This window comes from Diaphorina citri, unplaced genomic scaffold (assembly GCF_000475195.1).
Source record: "Diaphorina citri unplaced genomic scaffold, Diaci psyllid genome assembly version 1.1 scaffold267, whole genome shotgun sequence".
Taxonomy (NCBI): domain Eukaryota; kingdom Metazoa; phylum Arthropoda; class Insecta; order Hemiptera; family Psyllidae; genus Diaphorina; species Diaphorina citri.
Genome location: NW_007377704.1, coordinates 64,260 through 78,698, shown reverse-complemented (window position 1 = coordinate 78,698; position 14,439 = coordinate 64,260). Strand labels below are relative to the sequence as shown.

Sequence of the window (14,439 nt, the reverse complement as noted above, 5' to 3'; positions counted from 1 at the left end):
CCTGTAAAAGAATATTGTCATTGAAAAAATAATAAAACAGACGGTAAAATTTAATTTTTACAATATAAATCATCTGTGAGCATTTATATACTTTATACAATAAAAAAATAAACAAATGAATTAAATATACGATACAATACTTTTATCACAGGTAAAGGAAAAAATGTGTTATACAATAATTAATGATACCTATGCAATAATACAAAATGAGACTAAAACTTATTTTAATATTGCTCTATTTTGTTTATTGCACTCGATTTGTGCTCGGAGTTCGGCTTATCACCAGAAATACCTTTAGTCTAACTTTAGACGTCCAAAAAACAACAAACACCTCTTTATTGATATGATTTCGTTTACAATTAATCTAAGATAGTTTATGCAGAATTATAGGTTCAAAATAACTTTACTCTTCACTGGTTTAGAGTAAAGTTATTTTCATATTTAGATAACAATATTTAACTTAAAAGTATAATACTCCTGTTATAACCTTCAGATGGCGCGGTCTGAGCATAAAGTTTTGTCAAGAGATGGCATAAATGCATAATTTACCACTGAAATTTGACCGGATTATAAACGGAACAGGTAGTCTCTCATACTTAGCTTTAAGAAAAGGGTGAAAAAGAGTAGGTATAGCCACATATGAGTAAAAAGAACACTCAAACCACTCCTCTGAAGGTACGTATTTAGAAAATTACAAGGTTACGTTAAATGAAAAATCGTAAAGTATTTTAGAAGCTTTCAGCTCATTAAAGAAGCTTGAAATTTCAAAAGACAGAAAAAGAAGAGAAGTAATACCTTTGAATTAAACTTATATCCATAGTCTTCTCGAATTTGAACCTGAGGTGTTTTCGTGAAGCAACCAACATGCGATGAGAGGAACAAATAAAAGAAAAAAATTTATATCCATAGTCTTCTCGAATTTGAACCTGAGGTGTTTTCGTGAAGCAACCAACATGCGATGAGAGGAACAAATAAAAGAAAAAAAAAGAAATAAATTAGTTAATGAAAGAGACAGTTAAAAATAAGATAATGTGTTAAACATTGAACCGAATTACCTAAGGGGGCTGTTTCGCAAAAGCGTACCGCAATCGTACAATTTGAGCACCATTTACAATTTTTAGCCTTGAGATAGATGCTTTTTAAGAGAGCTCCGACAAACAATGCAGACATTTTGAAATCTTCAGGTAATAAATGTGGAAAAACTCCTTACGTTGCCAAAGCTCTTTAAAGAAACATCTATCAATTGACTCAAGTTATAATACGGGCTCACGTTGTGTGGATTTATTTTGAGCACCATTTACAATTTTTAGCCTTGAGATAGATGCTTTTTAAGAGAGCTCCGACAAACAATGCAGACATTTTGAAATCTTCAGTTAATGAATGTGGAAAAACTCCTTACGTTGCCAAAGCTCTATAAAGAAACATCTATCAATTGACTCAAGTTATAATACGGGCTCACGTTGTATGGATTTACGGTAACACAAACATCTAAAGATTCGAAACAAAACACGTAAGTTTCGTTCTCTAATGCTTCTCATCAGATGGTCGAAAACACTTGGAAAATTAGGGGGAAGAGCATTATTTGTGCTACGCTACCAGGGCCATTTAAGAACTATTTGCTGGATATTAGGTAGCTAATGTAATGAAAAAATCTCGGTTCCTATATGGACTAAAATAAACTAGACTGGCTACCAGGGCCATTTAAGAACTATTTGCTGGATATTAGGTAGCTAATGTAATGAAAAAGTCTCGGTTCCTATATGGACTAAAATAGATGTTTATTTCATCCAATCCAGCCAAAGTATTTGTAGATCAACTTCGCAGATATCTGAGTCTTGGTATTGATGATGTTAGACTACATGACAATATGTGTCATCCAATCCAGCCAAAGTATTTGTAGATCAACTTCGCAGATATCTGAGTCTTGGTATTGATGATTAGTGCAAGTAAAGCCCTAAAGTAAATATCTACTGAGTCTAATCATCTGATGTTCATAACTTTTAAAGTTACCTATACTTGGTATTTGCAAATTGTAAGTCTTGTAACGTTACTTGGAATGTATGATATGAAAGGGCAAAAAATAGATCTAAACGTAGGACTCGATTTTCCTCAAGAAAATTGGAGCTCAAAGAAATAAAAATATTAATGGAATGGAAAATGAGTGGTATTAAGTTCTCAAATCTAAAATACGAATATGTAATTTCATAAACAACCGCCTGAATTGCTTCCGTTTTGATCTAAGATTCGACAATATGTGTGCTCTTCAAGCTATGTTCTATGCTCTAACAATTCTAACATACACATATAAGGCTTAATAATTAAGCAAATATTATCTTAAAAGCAGACATTGAAATAGTTAGGACACTGGAATGAAAAATGTGCTTACCCTCCAGAAATGCTTCTTGTCGGGTTTGTCCGGTATTTTATCCCTGGGATAAACTTCGCCCAACACGGGACCGAACCGGGTACCCCGGGGAATATAACTTGTACTAAACACTCCATCAGCTTCCTGGAAATCAAAAAATAAAGTAATACTTAGAATAAAGGAATACTTATTTTGTTTGTTACCTACCATATTGTACTTAATGATTTCTATAAATAAAGTGGTGCAATATTGTTGAGATAAAGGGACTACTGACTTGTCCTAATTCGACAGTCTAAAACAAAGCACTAATAACTAATACTTAGAATCACCTTGTATCAGTTAGGACCAAGAGACATTCTGCCAAAAAAGGTTTCTTTGTTTATTTGCAGTCTATAAATAACACAATAATGTATAATATGTCTCAATAAACTGAACTGCCTCGATTGTGGCAGCGTGATGACAAAATTGCACAAAGTAGTCCGAAAAATTGTATATGTTCAAATTTGACCAAAAAATTAAACTGCACCGCTGATGTCACCCAAATCTTTGAAAAAAAAAGAAAAAAAATAGAAAAGAAAGTAAAAATCAAGAAAGAATTAAGGAGGTACCCACCTTGTTTAAAACGGGCTTAAAAGTTTGTTCATCAGTGACAACAACTATGTTCTTGACTTCAGGTAATTTCCTCATAGTTATTTTAAACGAAATTACTATTTTGTTCTCTTCCAGCCTTTATGTATAGTAAAATCCTAAACACAGGCCGTGCCATTATATTTATTTCGCGGTTTGAAGCCAGTATTTAAATTAGACTTCTGGTGTAGGTACCGAGGAAAATATAGGTATGTTTTTAAATAGGAAGGTAGGTCCTCCTCATGCTTCTTGTGATGAATCCAGCAACGACAGTGACAACAACTATGTTCTTGACTTCAGGTAATTTCCTCATAGTTATTTTTATTTCGCGGTTTGAAGCCAGTATTTAAATTAGACTTCTGGTGTAGGTACCTAGGAAAATATATGTTTTTAAATAGGTAGGTAGTCAGTGACAACAACTATGTTCTTGACTTCAGGTAATTTCCTCATAGTTATTTTAAACGAAATTACTATTTTGTTCTCTTCCAGCCTTTACGTACCTATAGTAAAATCCTAAAAACAGGCCGTGCCATTATATTTATTTCGCGGTTTGAAGTCAGTATTTAAATTAGACTTCTGGTGTAGGTACCTAGGAAAATATATGTTTTTAAATAGGAAGGTTGAAATCGTAATTTACAGATTGAAATCGTAATTTACAACCATGTATTTTCTTCTCGTTTGCAGTAAGAAACCCAACGATGAAATTAAAATGGAAGACGTCGATATGGATGCAAAACATTTCAGTGACGGTCACTGCTCGATGACAGACGGAGAGAATTCACCGGACAGGAATGAGTTTAGAAAAGTCAAAATCAAAATGTCCAAATTGTATCACAAATTTGACCAGGAAAAAGAAGTTCACTCAACCTCCCCACCTCCTCCTCCCTCATCCCCCGGAGATAATTTGATGATCGTAGAATCTCCCTCCCCCTCTGACATGGTCCCACAACCAGTCTGCAAAGCCCCCACATCAATACTAGAGAACATACTCATGCGAAGCAAAGCCGAAAATGTTCAAAAAGAGCTTAGACACATTCCCTCCTTAAACTCCCCGCCCTCATCCCCCACCGAAATGGCATACTCGTATAAGAAATCAGCGAGGTATGGGAATCTGCCCGTCAGTCCTGACTCTACTCATCAACACTTACATAGGTCAGTTTCTCCAGTTCAAGCTTCAGAGGCAAACTATCCTCCAAGCGGTCACATCTCCTTACAATCTGGATACCACTCCAGCAATGGCCCTTCTATTATTATTCAGTCTCCTCCTCAATCCAATGGGAATTATTCGCCTCCTTCCTCCTCCTCCAACATTTACTCTCAACAACCTCCCATCCACCATCTCATGACGGTCATGCCTCCTCTTCAACATTCGTTTAAACCCTCTCACCACTCCCCAAGATCTTTATCTCCTGACGACGGCTCCTGTGGAAGTCCATTGAGTCCTAACAGTCAAGGATCCCGGGGCTACCGATCTCTGCCTTATCCGCTCAAGAAGAAAGATGGGAAAATGCACTATGAATGCAATGTGTGCTACAAAACGTTTGGCCAGTTGTCTAATCTCAAAGTGCATCTGAGGACACATAATGGGGAGCGGCCTTTCCAATGTAATATCTGTACAAAGAGTTTCACTCAACTCGCCCACCTTCAGAAACATCACCTAGTTCATACAGGTACGTTCGTTGTTCCTGTTATTTAATATTCATCAACTTAATTGTATATTATTATCAACCTAATTAGAAGTCATGTCTGTCAAAGGACTCCCCCTAGACGATTGTTATCTCGGAAGCAAGGTATATTATTAATTTATTACTGTTTCTTTGAACTTTTAAATATTCTTTTCAAATTTGAATTTCAATAGAAAAATCAATACTTTGTCAATGCTCATTTTATAAATTCAAATAAATTTTATTCTAAATTAATCGAGTTTTTTTACAAGACCTGTAGATAGCTACCTAATAATAATTTACGATTTCCAATGAATTCAATATTTGTACCTATTTCTTGCTAAGTAGTAAATTTCATGTAAAGTGGGAAAACCAAACTCACTAAGCGTCTACTTTTGCAGGAACGCTTGTAATTTCATACCCTAGGTTCTTATCTACCTATCATCATAGGTTACTAATAGAGCATACGTCTCTAATTTTACTACTTTCTTGGAATTTGTTACAACTACTGTCAAACTAGAGCATGTTTGGTCGATCCACTAAAGCTAGATTAATAAAAATGTATATAGCTACATTTTTGTTTTAAAAAAATAATACGTTAAAAGAATTTTATCTGCTTTATACATTTCCTTATCTTTCGATAACTACAACTCGCCCACCTTCAGAAACATCACCTAGTTCATACAGGTACGTTCGTTGTTCCTGTTATTTAATATTCATCAACTTAATTGTATAATATTATTATCAACCTAATTAGAAGTCATGTCTGTCAAAGGACTCCCCCTAGACTGTTTCTTTGAACTTTTAAATATTCTTTTCAATTTTGAATTTCAATAGAAAATTGACCTTATTCAATGTAATCTTGTTTACAGGTGAAAAACCTCACGAATGTATTTACTGCCAGAAGAGATTTAGTTCGACTTCAAATCTGAAAACTCACATGAGGTTACACTCTGGGCAGAAACCCTACCACTGTGAAGTTTGCCCTGCTAGGTTCACTCAATATGTCCACTTGAAATTACACAAGCGATTACACACTAATGAGAGGCCGTATGTTTGCAAGGGTTGCAACAAGAGGTACATCAGTCTCAGTGGATTGAGGTAAGTTCATTGATGAAACTTTGGTTGTTTTAATTAATTCGTTCGCTTTTTCGATGATCCATTAATTCCAAGTTTTTAACAGATGGATGAATTGGGTAATTGAAATCTACCTATCATCATAGGTTACTAATAGAGCATACGTCTCTAATTTTACTACTTTCTTGGAATTTGTTACAACTACTGTCAAACTAGTGCATGTTTGGTCGATCCACTAAAGCTAGATTAATAAAAATGTAAATAGCTACATTTTTGTTTTAAAAAAATAATACGTTAAAAGAATTTTATCTGCTTTATACATTTCCTTATCTTTCAATAACTTTATTATTTACGTCTTCTTCCTTCTCCATTTCTTTCTCCTCTTTTTAATATCTTTGTACGAGTAACAATCCATTACTCTCTCCAGGAGTTGAATGAAAATTATTCTCCAGATATATGATCCTCTTTAAATTTAACACGAAAATAATTTTCAGCAAAGTCGTTGAGAAAATTTGCACATAATTTTTGTACTAGCTATTTTCCTTTCATTGTGAACATGTACTTAATCCTTATCTAAAGAAGCTACTTTATATTCAATTTTTCCTCCCAAGTTTCGATTATATTTTTTAATGTAGTTTAACTTTACTATGATTTCATTAAATTAAAACGAGTGTTATACGATAATTTTGTATGCAATAAATAGACGAGTACAATAATACGACTAGCAATTTATAAACGAGAAGAAAAATAATAATGAAAGTTAGTTTGATCTCACATAGGAAGGCTGATTTTTATTTTTATCTAACCCTAAATACTTACCTATTACTCACTATGTCCTAAGTTAAAAAATACCTCATTGTTAAACGTACCTGTGTAGGTACGAACCTAATATATCACCCATACATACTTTTACAAGTTTGTAAAAAAGATTCCTATCATTCTGATGGTTTACATCAAGGGGAATATTTAAATGCTTCCCCAACAATACTTAGCGAAAATAATACTCGTATAATGAATTAGTTCATAATACGAGAAAATTGTTCATTAAAATTTTCCTATCGGGCTTTTGTTGTTCCACAAAAAACTTAAATATACGATACAATACTTTTATCACAGGTAAAGGAAAAAATGTGTTATACAATAATTAATGATACCTATGCAATAATACAAAATGAAACTAAAACTTATTTTAATATTGCTCTATTTTGTTTATTGCACTCGATTTGTGCTCGGAGATTTACAAGAGCTGTGAAGTCTATAAGAAGGCACCGCAGTTCTTTGCTGAATGAATCAACAAATGAAAATTTGAGTAAATAGATGAAGAATTTCAGTGAAGTATATTACCTACGTAAAAAATTCTATTACTCATACGTCCTAAAAGTTAGAATCACCTTTATCTGTAAGGATAGCAAGTTTACCCTGGGTAAAATCAACAATCCTAAACAATTCCTTGCCTGTATTCCTGAAAGCAACTTTCCAACTTTGTAATTCACCATTTCACAATTTTTTTGACGTCACAACTAAAAATTCACATTACCTAATAGGTATGGTAACTATTTCCTTGGATTTCAAGACTTTTCGGCAATCTCAAATGGAATATCACCAAAATTATCACAGATACATATTTCTAAACTTCATATCCTTCTTTCTTCTCAGGACTCACACTAAATCCACTTCCTGTAAAACTTACTACCATGAGGAGGAGTCGGAATTCCAGGCTGCTCATGGCAATATTCCTGACATGTACTACGAATATGGAGGCAATGAAGTTTCTAATGGTAAGTTGTCATTTATTGTTTGACTAGTTATTTTATTATTTTATCAATTAATGTTGCTAATTCGCGGAAGAGTTAATAGTAGCGAAATAAACTATAGTTAAATGCTACAATTTATCCCAGAAAATGCTATAACTTTCCATACGAATGATCGGTATATTCTATTTTGTTCTAAAAATTCTCTGGAGAAATATTTTGAAAATTCCAGGGCCTTTTTTTACGATGAATATCCAAAGATATTCATTGCTCCTAGGTGTAAAATTATTTTTATCAATTTTTTTTTTCTTTTATACAAAGAGTCGATATGCCTGAAACATTATTTTTTTTTTTACAAAAATTTGAACTTCGAAATCACAAGACATACATATTTCGTCGAAAGATCTTTGAAATATTGTTATTAAGTTTTGTAAGTTTTTTTTTTTCGAGAGAAAAACTTTGTTTTTTGACTTTTATAGGAGAGGACATTGCCCGTTTAAGGTTTTCTCTTTTATTTTACGCTTTGACTGTTGTGAGCTCGTAAATTTCTATCTTGATTGTCTGGTGTAAACCTGAAGGCACTGTAGTACTTCTTGAGACTAAAGATCCAGAAGTTTAAACAGGATCACAAATTGCTCACTCTTTCATTCCACATGACAGAGGAAACATTTTTAATTAAAACTTTTTAGAAAATATGTCATACAAAAAATGTGATGTGATGATTTCTAATCTTACTCTTTCTGAATGTATTGCAGGAAACACAGACAAACATCTTTCTCCGAATATGCAAGAAGTGGACTCTCGGGATTGTTATGAAAATCAAATGCCTCATCAGCCATCGGACGTAGTTCAAAGTAATCCATTCCAGCCGATTGATTCATACCATGTTCAATCCAAACCATCTCCAGGACATCAAATCCAAACCACTAACCTTCTTCTGGAACCCACTCAAAGGCCGACAGTCATTGAGAGCAATCAACCCCATGTGATAGAATGTACCTGAGTCATAAAGTACTCGGGATCAACGAACAAGTTTCCTATGAATTTTATTTTGTAAGTGCAAAAGCAAATATGTTGCAAACATTGCTCAAAAGTAATTCTCCTTCTTGAAAGTTTCTATTTGTGTGATCTATTTGCAAAGCAGATTAGGTACTAACTATACTAAGTAGTCAGGAAAAGTTTTTTTGTGGAAACTTTCTTAAAACCACGGGTATAACTGGATCGTCGTACTTTTCTTGTGGCTTTTCATTTCTCTCGCTATGTTCTCAGCGGGATGTCTATAGGTAAAGGTCACGCACGCGTTGGTTGTACCAAACCAAGATATGAGTATGCTAAAAGGAATCTACATATAGGGGATGTCAGAGGATCTGATCAGTTCTAGACAGTTCGGTCGCTTCAGTCACTTTTCTTCTGCCGATACGTTTCCTCTTCGCATTGCCTCACAGAGAATCGTCTTATTCTCCTACTTGTCTGTGATGGAGTAACCACATAGATCTTCGGGGGATTCAAGTGCGACTTTTTCGATGTACTTGCAATGGATGAGCTGGAGGAAGAATCAATGTTGGAAGAGGATTTACTTCTTTTCTTTTCCTCTTGGTACAAAGTCGGTAAGTTGGAAGTTCCCAGAGAGGAGGGACTGTGGTTGTTGACGTAGGCGAATGATGCTCTCCTGGTCCCTGGCGTTCTCACTGTAGGATACCAGTTGACAGACATCGGAGAACACGACTGACGTCGCTTTCTGGTTGAGGTGGGATCGCTGTTTATCAGACAAGATGTGATTGGTTGAGAATTCACAATGGGCTTGGGCGTATACTGTATGGAAGTTGGGCTTGATTTTTGTGTTTTCTGAGGTGTAGAGTCTCTACTAGAGGGTTGATTCTGGAATAATGATAGAAGCGCTGCAGGCTGACGGTCTGGTTTCGCTTCATTCACAGTTTGAACGTTTTCACCAAGATGTAAAGGCACTTTGTGATGCACAGAATCGAGAATTTTAAGAAAATCTGACAGCGTTGTTTGTTCGAGTACAGGGTTGCTCATCGTATGAAATTAAAAAAATTAAAAATGAAAACAAAATTATATCACGGTGGAAGAGGAGGATGGGGGGGGGGTTGAACTTTTTTGAAAATGAGAACAATAATGTGTTTCGGGTTTCAAACTATGCGGGCTACCTTGCAATTTACTCCTTTTTACTTTGTAGGTATTAATATTTTAAAAATATTTAGCTTCACATTTAGAAGGTAGTTTGGGGTTTTATCTGTTTATCTTTAGTAACACAACTGAAACGTAAACGTTTTCTTACCCTAAATTTAATGAGATACATTTCATTCAGCATTCTTCTCACATAGGTTATATCTTTCATGAACTCATTCCACACTTTCGACTGAGTCATTTTCAAGTTTTGAGATAGCTTTTGTTCTATTTTCGACATTTGCTGACACCGCATGGCTCTCGAAATAAATCCTAGGATCATAACTAAATATCCGAGACCTATCATGATCCAGAATATGAGGAATACCTTGTATACTTCGTAAAACTCTTTTGTATTGCTGGTTTGACCTGAAAACAAAGAATGAAACTCAATTATATTATACATAATAGATAGGTAGGCATTTTACCCACGAGCTAAAAATTTCCTCATTTTAATTGTATTTATTTTACTCGGAATTACTCTTTTACGGAATTATTTAATTATTAATTCCTGAAACGATGTCTAATTTATATTTCCGTGTAACTGTCAGAACTTTTTCCAAAAACAGAAGGCTATTTCATAAAGTTACCTTGGAATTTTATATTTTCAAGTAGGTAGGTACCTACTTAACGCGTGAAAATTTATCGCTTGATGAAACTTTAGTGAAACAAGCTAGCTATACAAGTATGTATTACACTTTATACAGAAAATGAAAAATTTGTTGCACATTGCATACACAAAATTAATTTACGGCTGTCATACAATTTTATTTTATTATGTGGCACGTGTTGATAAAGGTATTGTACGATTTTCAACAAACTTTAGATAGTAATTTTGAACTAGAAAAATTAATGAAAATAATAATAAAAAGAATTTCAATCAATGTGATTTCTCAATATTTAGCCATAAGATACCATCTAACTTAAGGCTAAATATTGAGAAATCACTTTGATTGATCTCAGGTACCATAAGCTTTGTACAAAACAATACAGCCCACAAAAAGAATAAAATTTAGCTAAAAATAGCATAACCTTTTTTCATCATTCTAATCTATTTGACCTAATAGTGAGTTTGGTTTTTACTCTACTACAACTTGGTATTGTGGCTACACCATTCGGTGGGATAATTGGTAATTAGTCCCACAATCAGTAGGTACCTATCTACGTTTATTCGTTCCAAGTGTCTAAAGTAAATAATAAGAGTAATTATCACCAATCCCGTATAGTTTGGTTTTCCCACTTTACATGAAATTTACTACTTAGCAAGAAATAGGTACAAATATTGAATTCATTGGAAATCGTAAATTATTATTAGCTATCTACAGGTCTTGTAAAAAAACTCGATTAATTTAGAATAAAATTTATTTGAATTTATAAAATGAGCATTGACAAAGTATTGAAAAAAAAGTAAAAATGTTTTTTCCCCGATAAAGATATTCAGATATTATATTGGGTGACATAAAAATCCTGAACCCACACTCGACCGTGTTTAGAAATTTAACTACAGGTCTTGTAAAAAAACTCGATTAATTTAGAATAAAATTTATTTGAATTTATAAAATGAGCATTGACAAAGTATTGAAAAAAAAAAGTAAAAATGTTTTTTCCCCGATAAAGATATTCAGATATTATATTGGGTGACATAAAAATCTTGAGCCCACACTCGACCGTGTTTAGAAATTTTATTAAAACCCACTGAAATATTTAAGGAGCTGCTAAATCTTATTATTTAGTTGTTCAGGATTTATGCGTCAAGCTTCAGCTTTTTTTGCGTTGAAATAATCAACTTAATCAAAATTTGAAAAATAACAATATTTAGATAAAAAAAAAAAACCATGAATATCATAAATTTAAATATTGAGTCAATTGAGTGATGGAGAAAGAATAAAAAAGAGAAAAAATGATCAGTACTGACAATAGAAAAAAATCATTCAAATTACTCAACTTTAAAATTATGTACCTACCTACAGTAGGTACGTATACGTTCATTCCTATTTGTTCCTACCTTCAAAATATTTTTCTATGTTCTTAAACCTCTCACAATCAATATTTATAAAAATAAAATGATTTCAAATTTAACTATTGCTTTTAAATATAGGAGGAAAAAATTATACTAGCATAAGATCATACGTAACATTGGCTAATAACAAGAAAAAATTAATAAAATTTACTATTACTTTATAAAACAAGAAATATAATTTATTAAATTAAAGGTGGGGAAATTAAACAGAGGATGATGAATTGCGACCAGCACTCTATAACCAACAGATGGTTAGCGGCTAAGGTTACCAAAAATGATTAGTGCAAGAAAACTACGATTCTTTTCGTCACGAAAATAGGTACAATATATTTCACTAGTAGAACAACGTAGAAAGCAGTCCACTTTTATTAGCATAGTAAAGAATTAGATGAGTTTAGAGTAGGTATAACTCAATTAGACTTGAACTATTCAGATGAAAAGTTCTAACAATTCAGCGTTGGTAACCTGTATAGCCATTCCATTCCTGTTCTTAGGAAGTCTAAGTCGCAAAACACAGTCTCCAAAAATTAAACTACAAAAACATTATTTTACATAGTACACATTAATTTAATCAAAGACGAATAAATTCAACTACCTACTTTATATAATTTCTTTACATTTGAGATTTCTTTATGCTGCATTTCATTTCTTAAATATTTAAAAATAAAAGTACAACGAGAGAGACATAGAGAGAAAGAAGAATTTGTTCAACCTAAACACAAGCATGAAAAGTAAATCAGAAGTTTTATCCGAAGGAGGTGTAAAGTTTAATTGAAAAGTGGGAACAGAAAACACGAACAAGGTTGAAGACAAAAGTAAAATAAATTTGAAAAACTCGCTAGAGAAAAAATGGAGGAACTATATAAAATTCTTAAAAAATGGGCGTTGGTAAATGAAATTCAACGTACGTATATTTTCTGTCAAAACATAATGGTTTGATACTTGGTATCTACACCGAGATTCATGTTCTGAACTTATATGATAAGTCTCGTTACATGAAAGTGTACACGCGAACTTGTCCTATATTATGATTGAACTTACAAATGACATGAAAAGAAAATAATTTTCCCAATTGAAAGTTCATATCCAAGCACCGAAAATAAATTGAGCCACTATACATTGAAGGAGTAACTACCTTACTATTAAACATACTGGTATCTACACCGAGATTCATGTTCTGAACTTATATGATAAGTCTCGTTACATGAAAGTGTACACGCGAACTTGTCCTATATTATGAACTTACAAATGACATGAAAAGAAAATAATTTTCCCAATTGAAAGTTCATATCCAAGCACCGAAAAGAAATTGAGCCACTATACATTGAAGGAGTAACTACCTTACTATTAAACATATAATTTCGTTTAAAATAACTATGAGGAAATTACCTGAAGTCAAGAACATAGTTGTTGTCACTGTCGTTGCTGGATTCATCACAAGAAGCATGAGGAGGACTGAACACTTCATCATGATATCCATTGCTGTGATATCCCTCATCTGACCTGACTGAGCTGGACTGATCATAATTCCCACTGGATGATTCTGGAATACCCAGATAGTTATCACGACTAGGCGGTCTGTTATAGATCTTCGCCTCTGAGGTTTGTACTCTGTCCCGACGTAGAGTTGAAATAGTTCTTACAGTATCCGCTACATTCGTAACATCAGTCTTAGCTATAGGTTTGTCTACATTATCATCTAATGAGAACTCTTTGGGTGAGATGGATTTGGAGACAATGTGTCCCTCTTCGGTGATGATTCTGTAACCACCATTAGTAACAATCTTCATGGAGACATCACTGCTATCAATTTCTACTTGACCGTTGATCTGTTCATTCTCATCATAGCATTTGATGTTGTTTCCACCTTCGTTGATAGTGACGTGTTTTGTGTCTCCATTGAGTCGTCTTTTCTTCTCATTATAGCTGACACCGTTCCAAGGTTTCTTCTGAGTTTCAAAGTTTTGCTTTTGTTTGAGAACGACATTCTTGTGCTCCATGTTGCGTTCTGCTGGGTGGGGGTTATTAGGGGAGCAGGATGAGGACACTTCAGATTTGATCACCCTCGTAAGGACTGGCTGATACATTTGAAGTGTGGCTGAAACAAACACAAACACCTTAGTTCTCTCTACTCAAGTAGGTAGATTGTCAATAATTACGTATTTAAGTGTACTTTGAAATAATATGAACAATTTCAAATACATACATACTCGTAGACAATGTGGCATTCTCAAGAGGGACGCTAAATTTTAGGAGAGATCTAAACAAAATACTCGGAAAATACTTACAGCTCTTCTCATACAGCTTCTGCATCATGTCATCGGGATTTGGTGTACAATGAATCCTCTCAGCGAACTCTCGACAGTACCAGACCAGAAGTTCTTCATTTGGCATGATGGATCGAATAGTGTAGAAGTAAATGTCCATCTGGAAAACAACGTGGATGAGAATTTAGTAAACATATTTAGTGGATATGCCAAAAGCACCAAATTAGATTTGGATGAAAATTCAGCATTCAACATATTTAGAGGATGTGTCAAAAGCACCAAATTGTTCAATAGATACTGAATCATATGAGATTATGAGAGATAAAAGGTTGAAATTCAGTAAGAAATTAGGGAGTTTGAGGGATCTTTTTGACCTAATGCTGATAGAAACTTCCCTCATATTTTTGTAGTTTAGGACCCGCATCAAACAATAATAATAAAATAAGAACACAATATTAATTAGGTGGATGTTTTTTTTTTT

The 14,439-nt window shown here is 33.6% G+C and overlaps 2 protein-coding genes across 5 annotated transcripts in view; one reads left to right on the top strand and one right to left on the bottom strand.

Annotated features, from left to right (window-relative positions):
• Positions 1-3,203: 3,203 nt before the first annotated feature.
• On the top strand, positions 3,204-8,609 carry LOC103506857 (protein glass-like). The gene is made up of 5 exons (XM_008471274.1): positions 3,204-3,292; positions 3,677-4,662; positions 5,529-5,757; positions 7,390-7,511; positions 8,240-8,609. The coding sequence occupies exons 1-5, from the start codon at positions 3,204-3,206 to the stop codon at positions 8,485-8,487; spliced, it is 1,674 nt and encodes a 557-aa protein (XP_008469496.1). The 3' UTR covers positions 8,488-8,609.
• A 4,444-nt stretch (positions 8,610-13,053) lies between these two features.
• Positions 13,054-14,439, bottom strand: part of LOC103506856 — a 16,598-nt gene continuing 15,212 nt past the window's right edge. For all 4 annotated transcript variants that reach the window (XM_026821823.1, XM_026821824.1, XM_026821825.1 and 1 more), the window contains exons 7-8: positions 13,980-14,118; positions 13,054-13,789 (exon numbers count right to left, since the gene is read on the bottom strand). In XM_026821823.1, the coding sequence (XP_026677624.1) occupies positions 13,077-13,789; positions 13,980-14,118 (852 nt within the window). In that variant the 3' untranslated portion in view covers positions 13,054-13,076. The remainder of the gene's footprint in view (positions 13,790-13,979; positions 14,119-14,439) is intronic.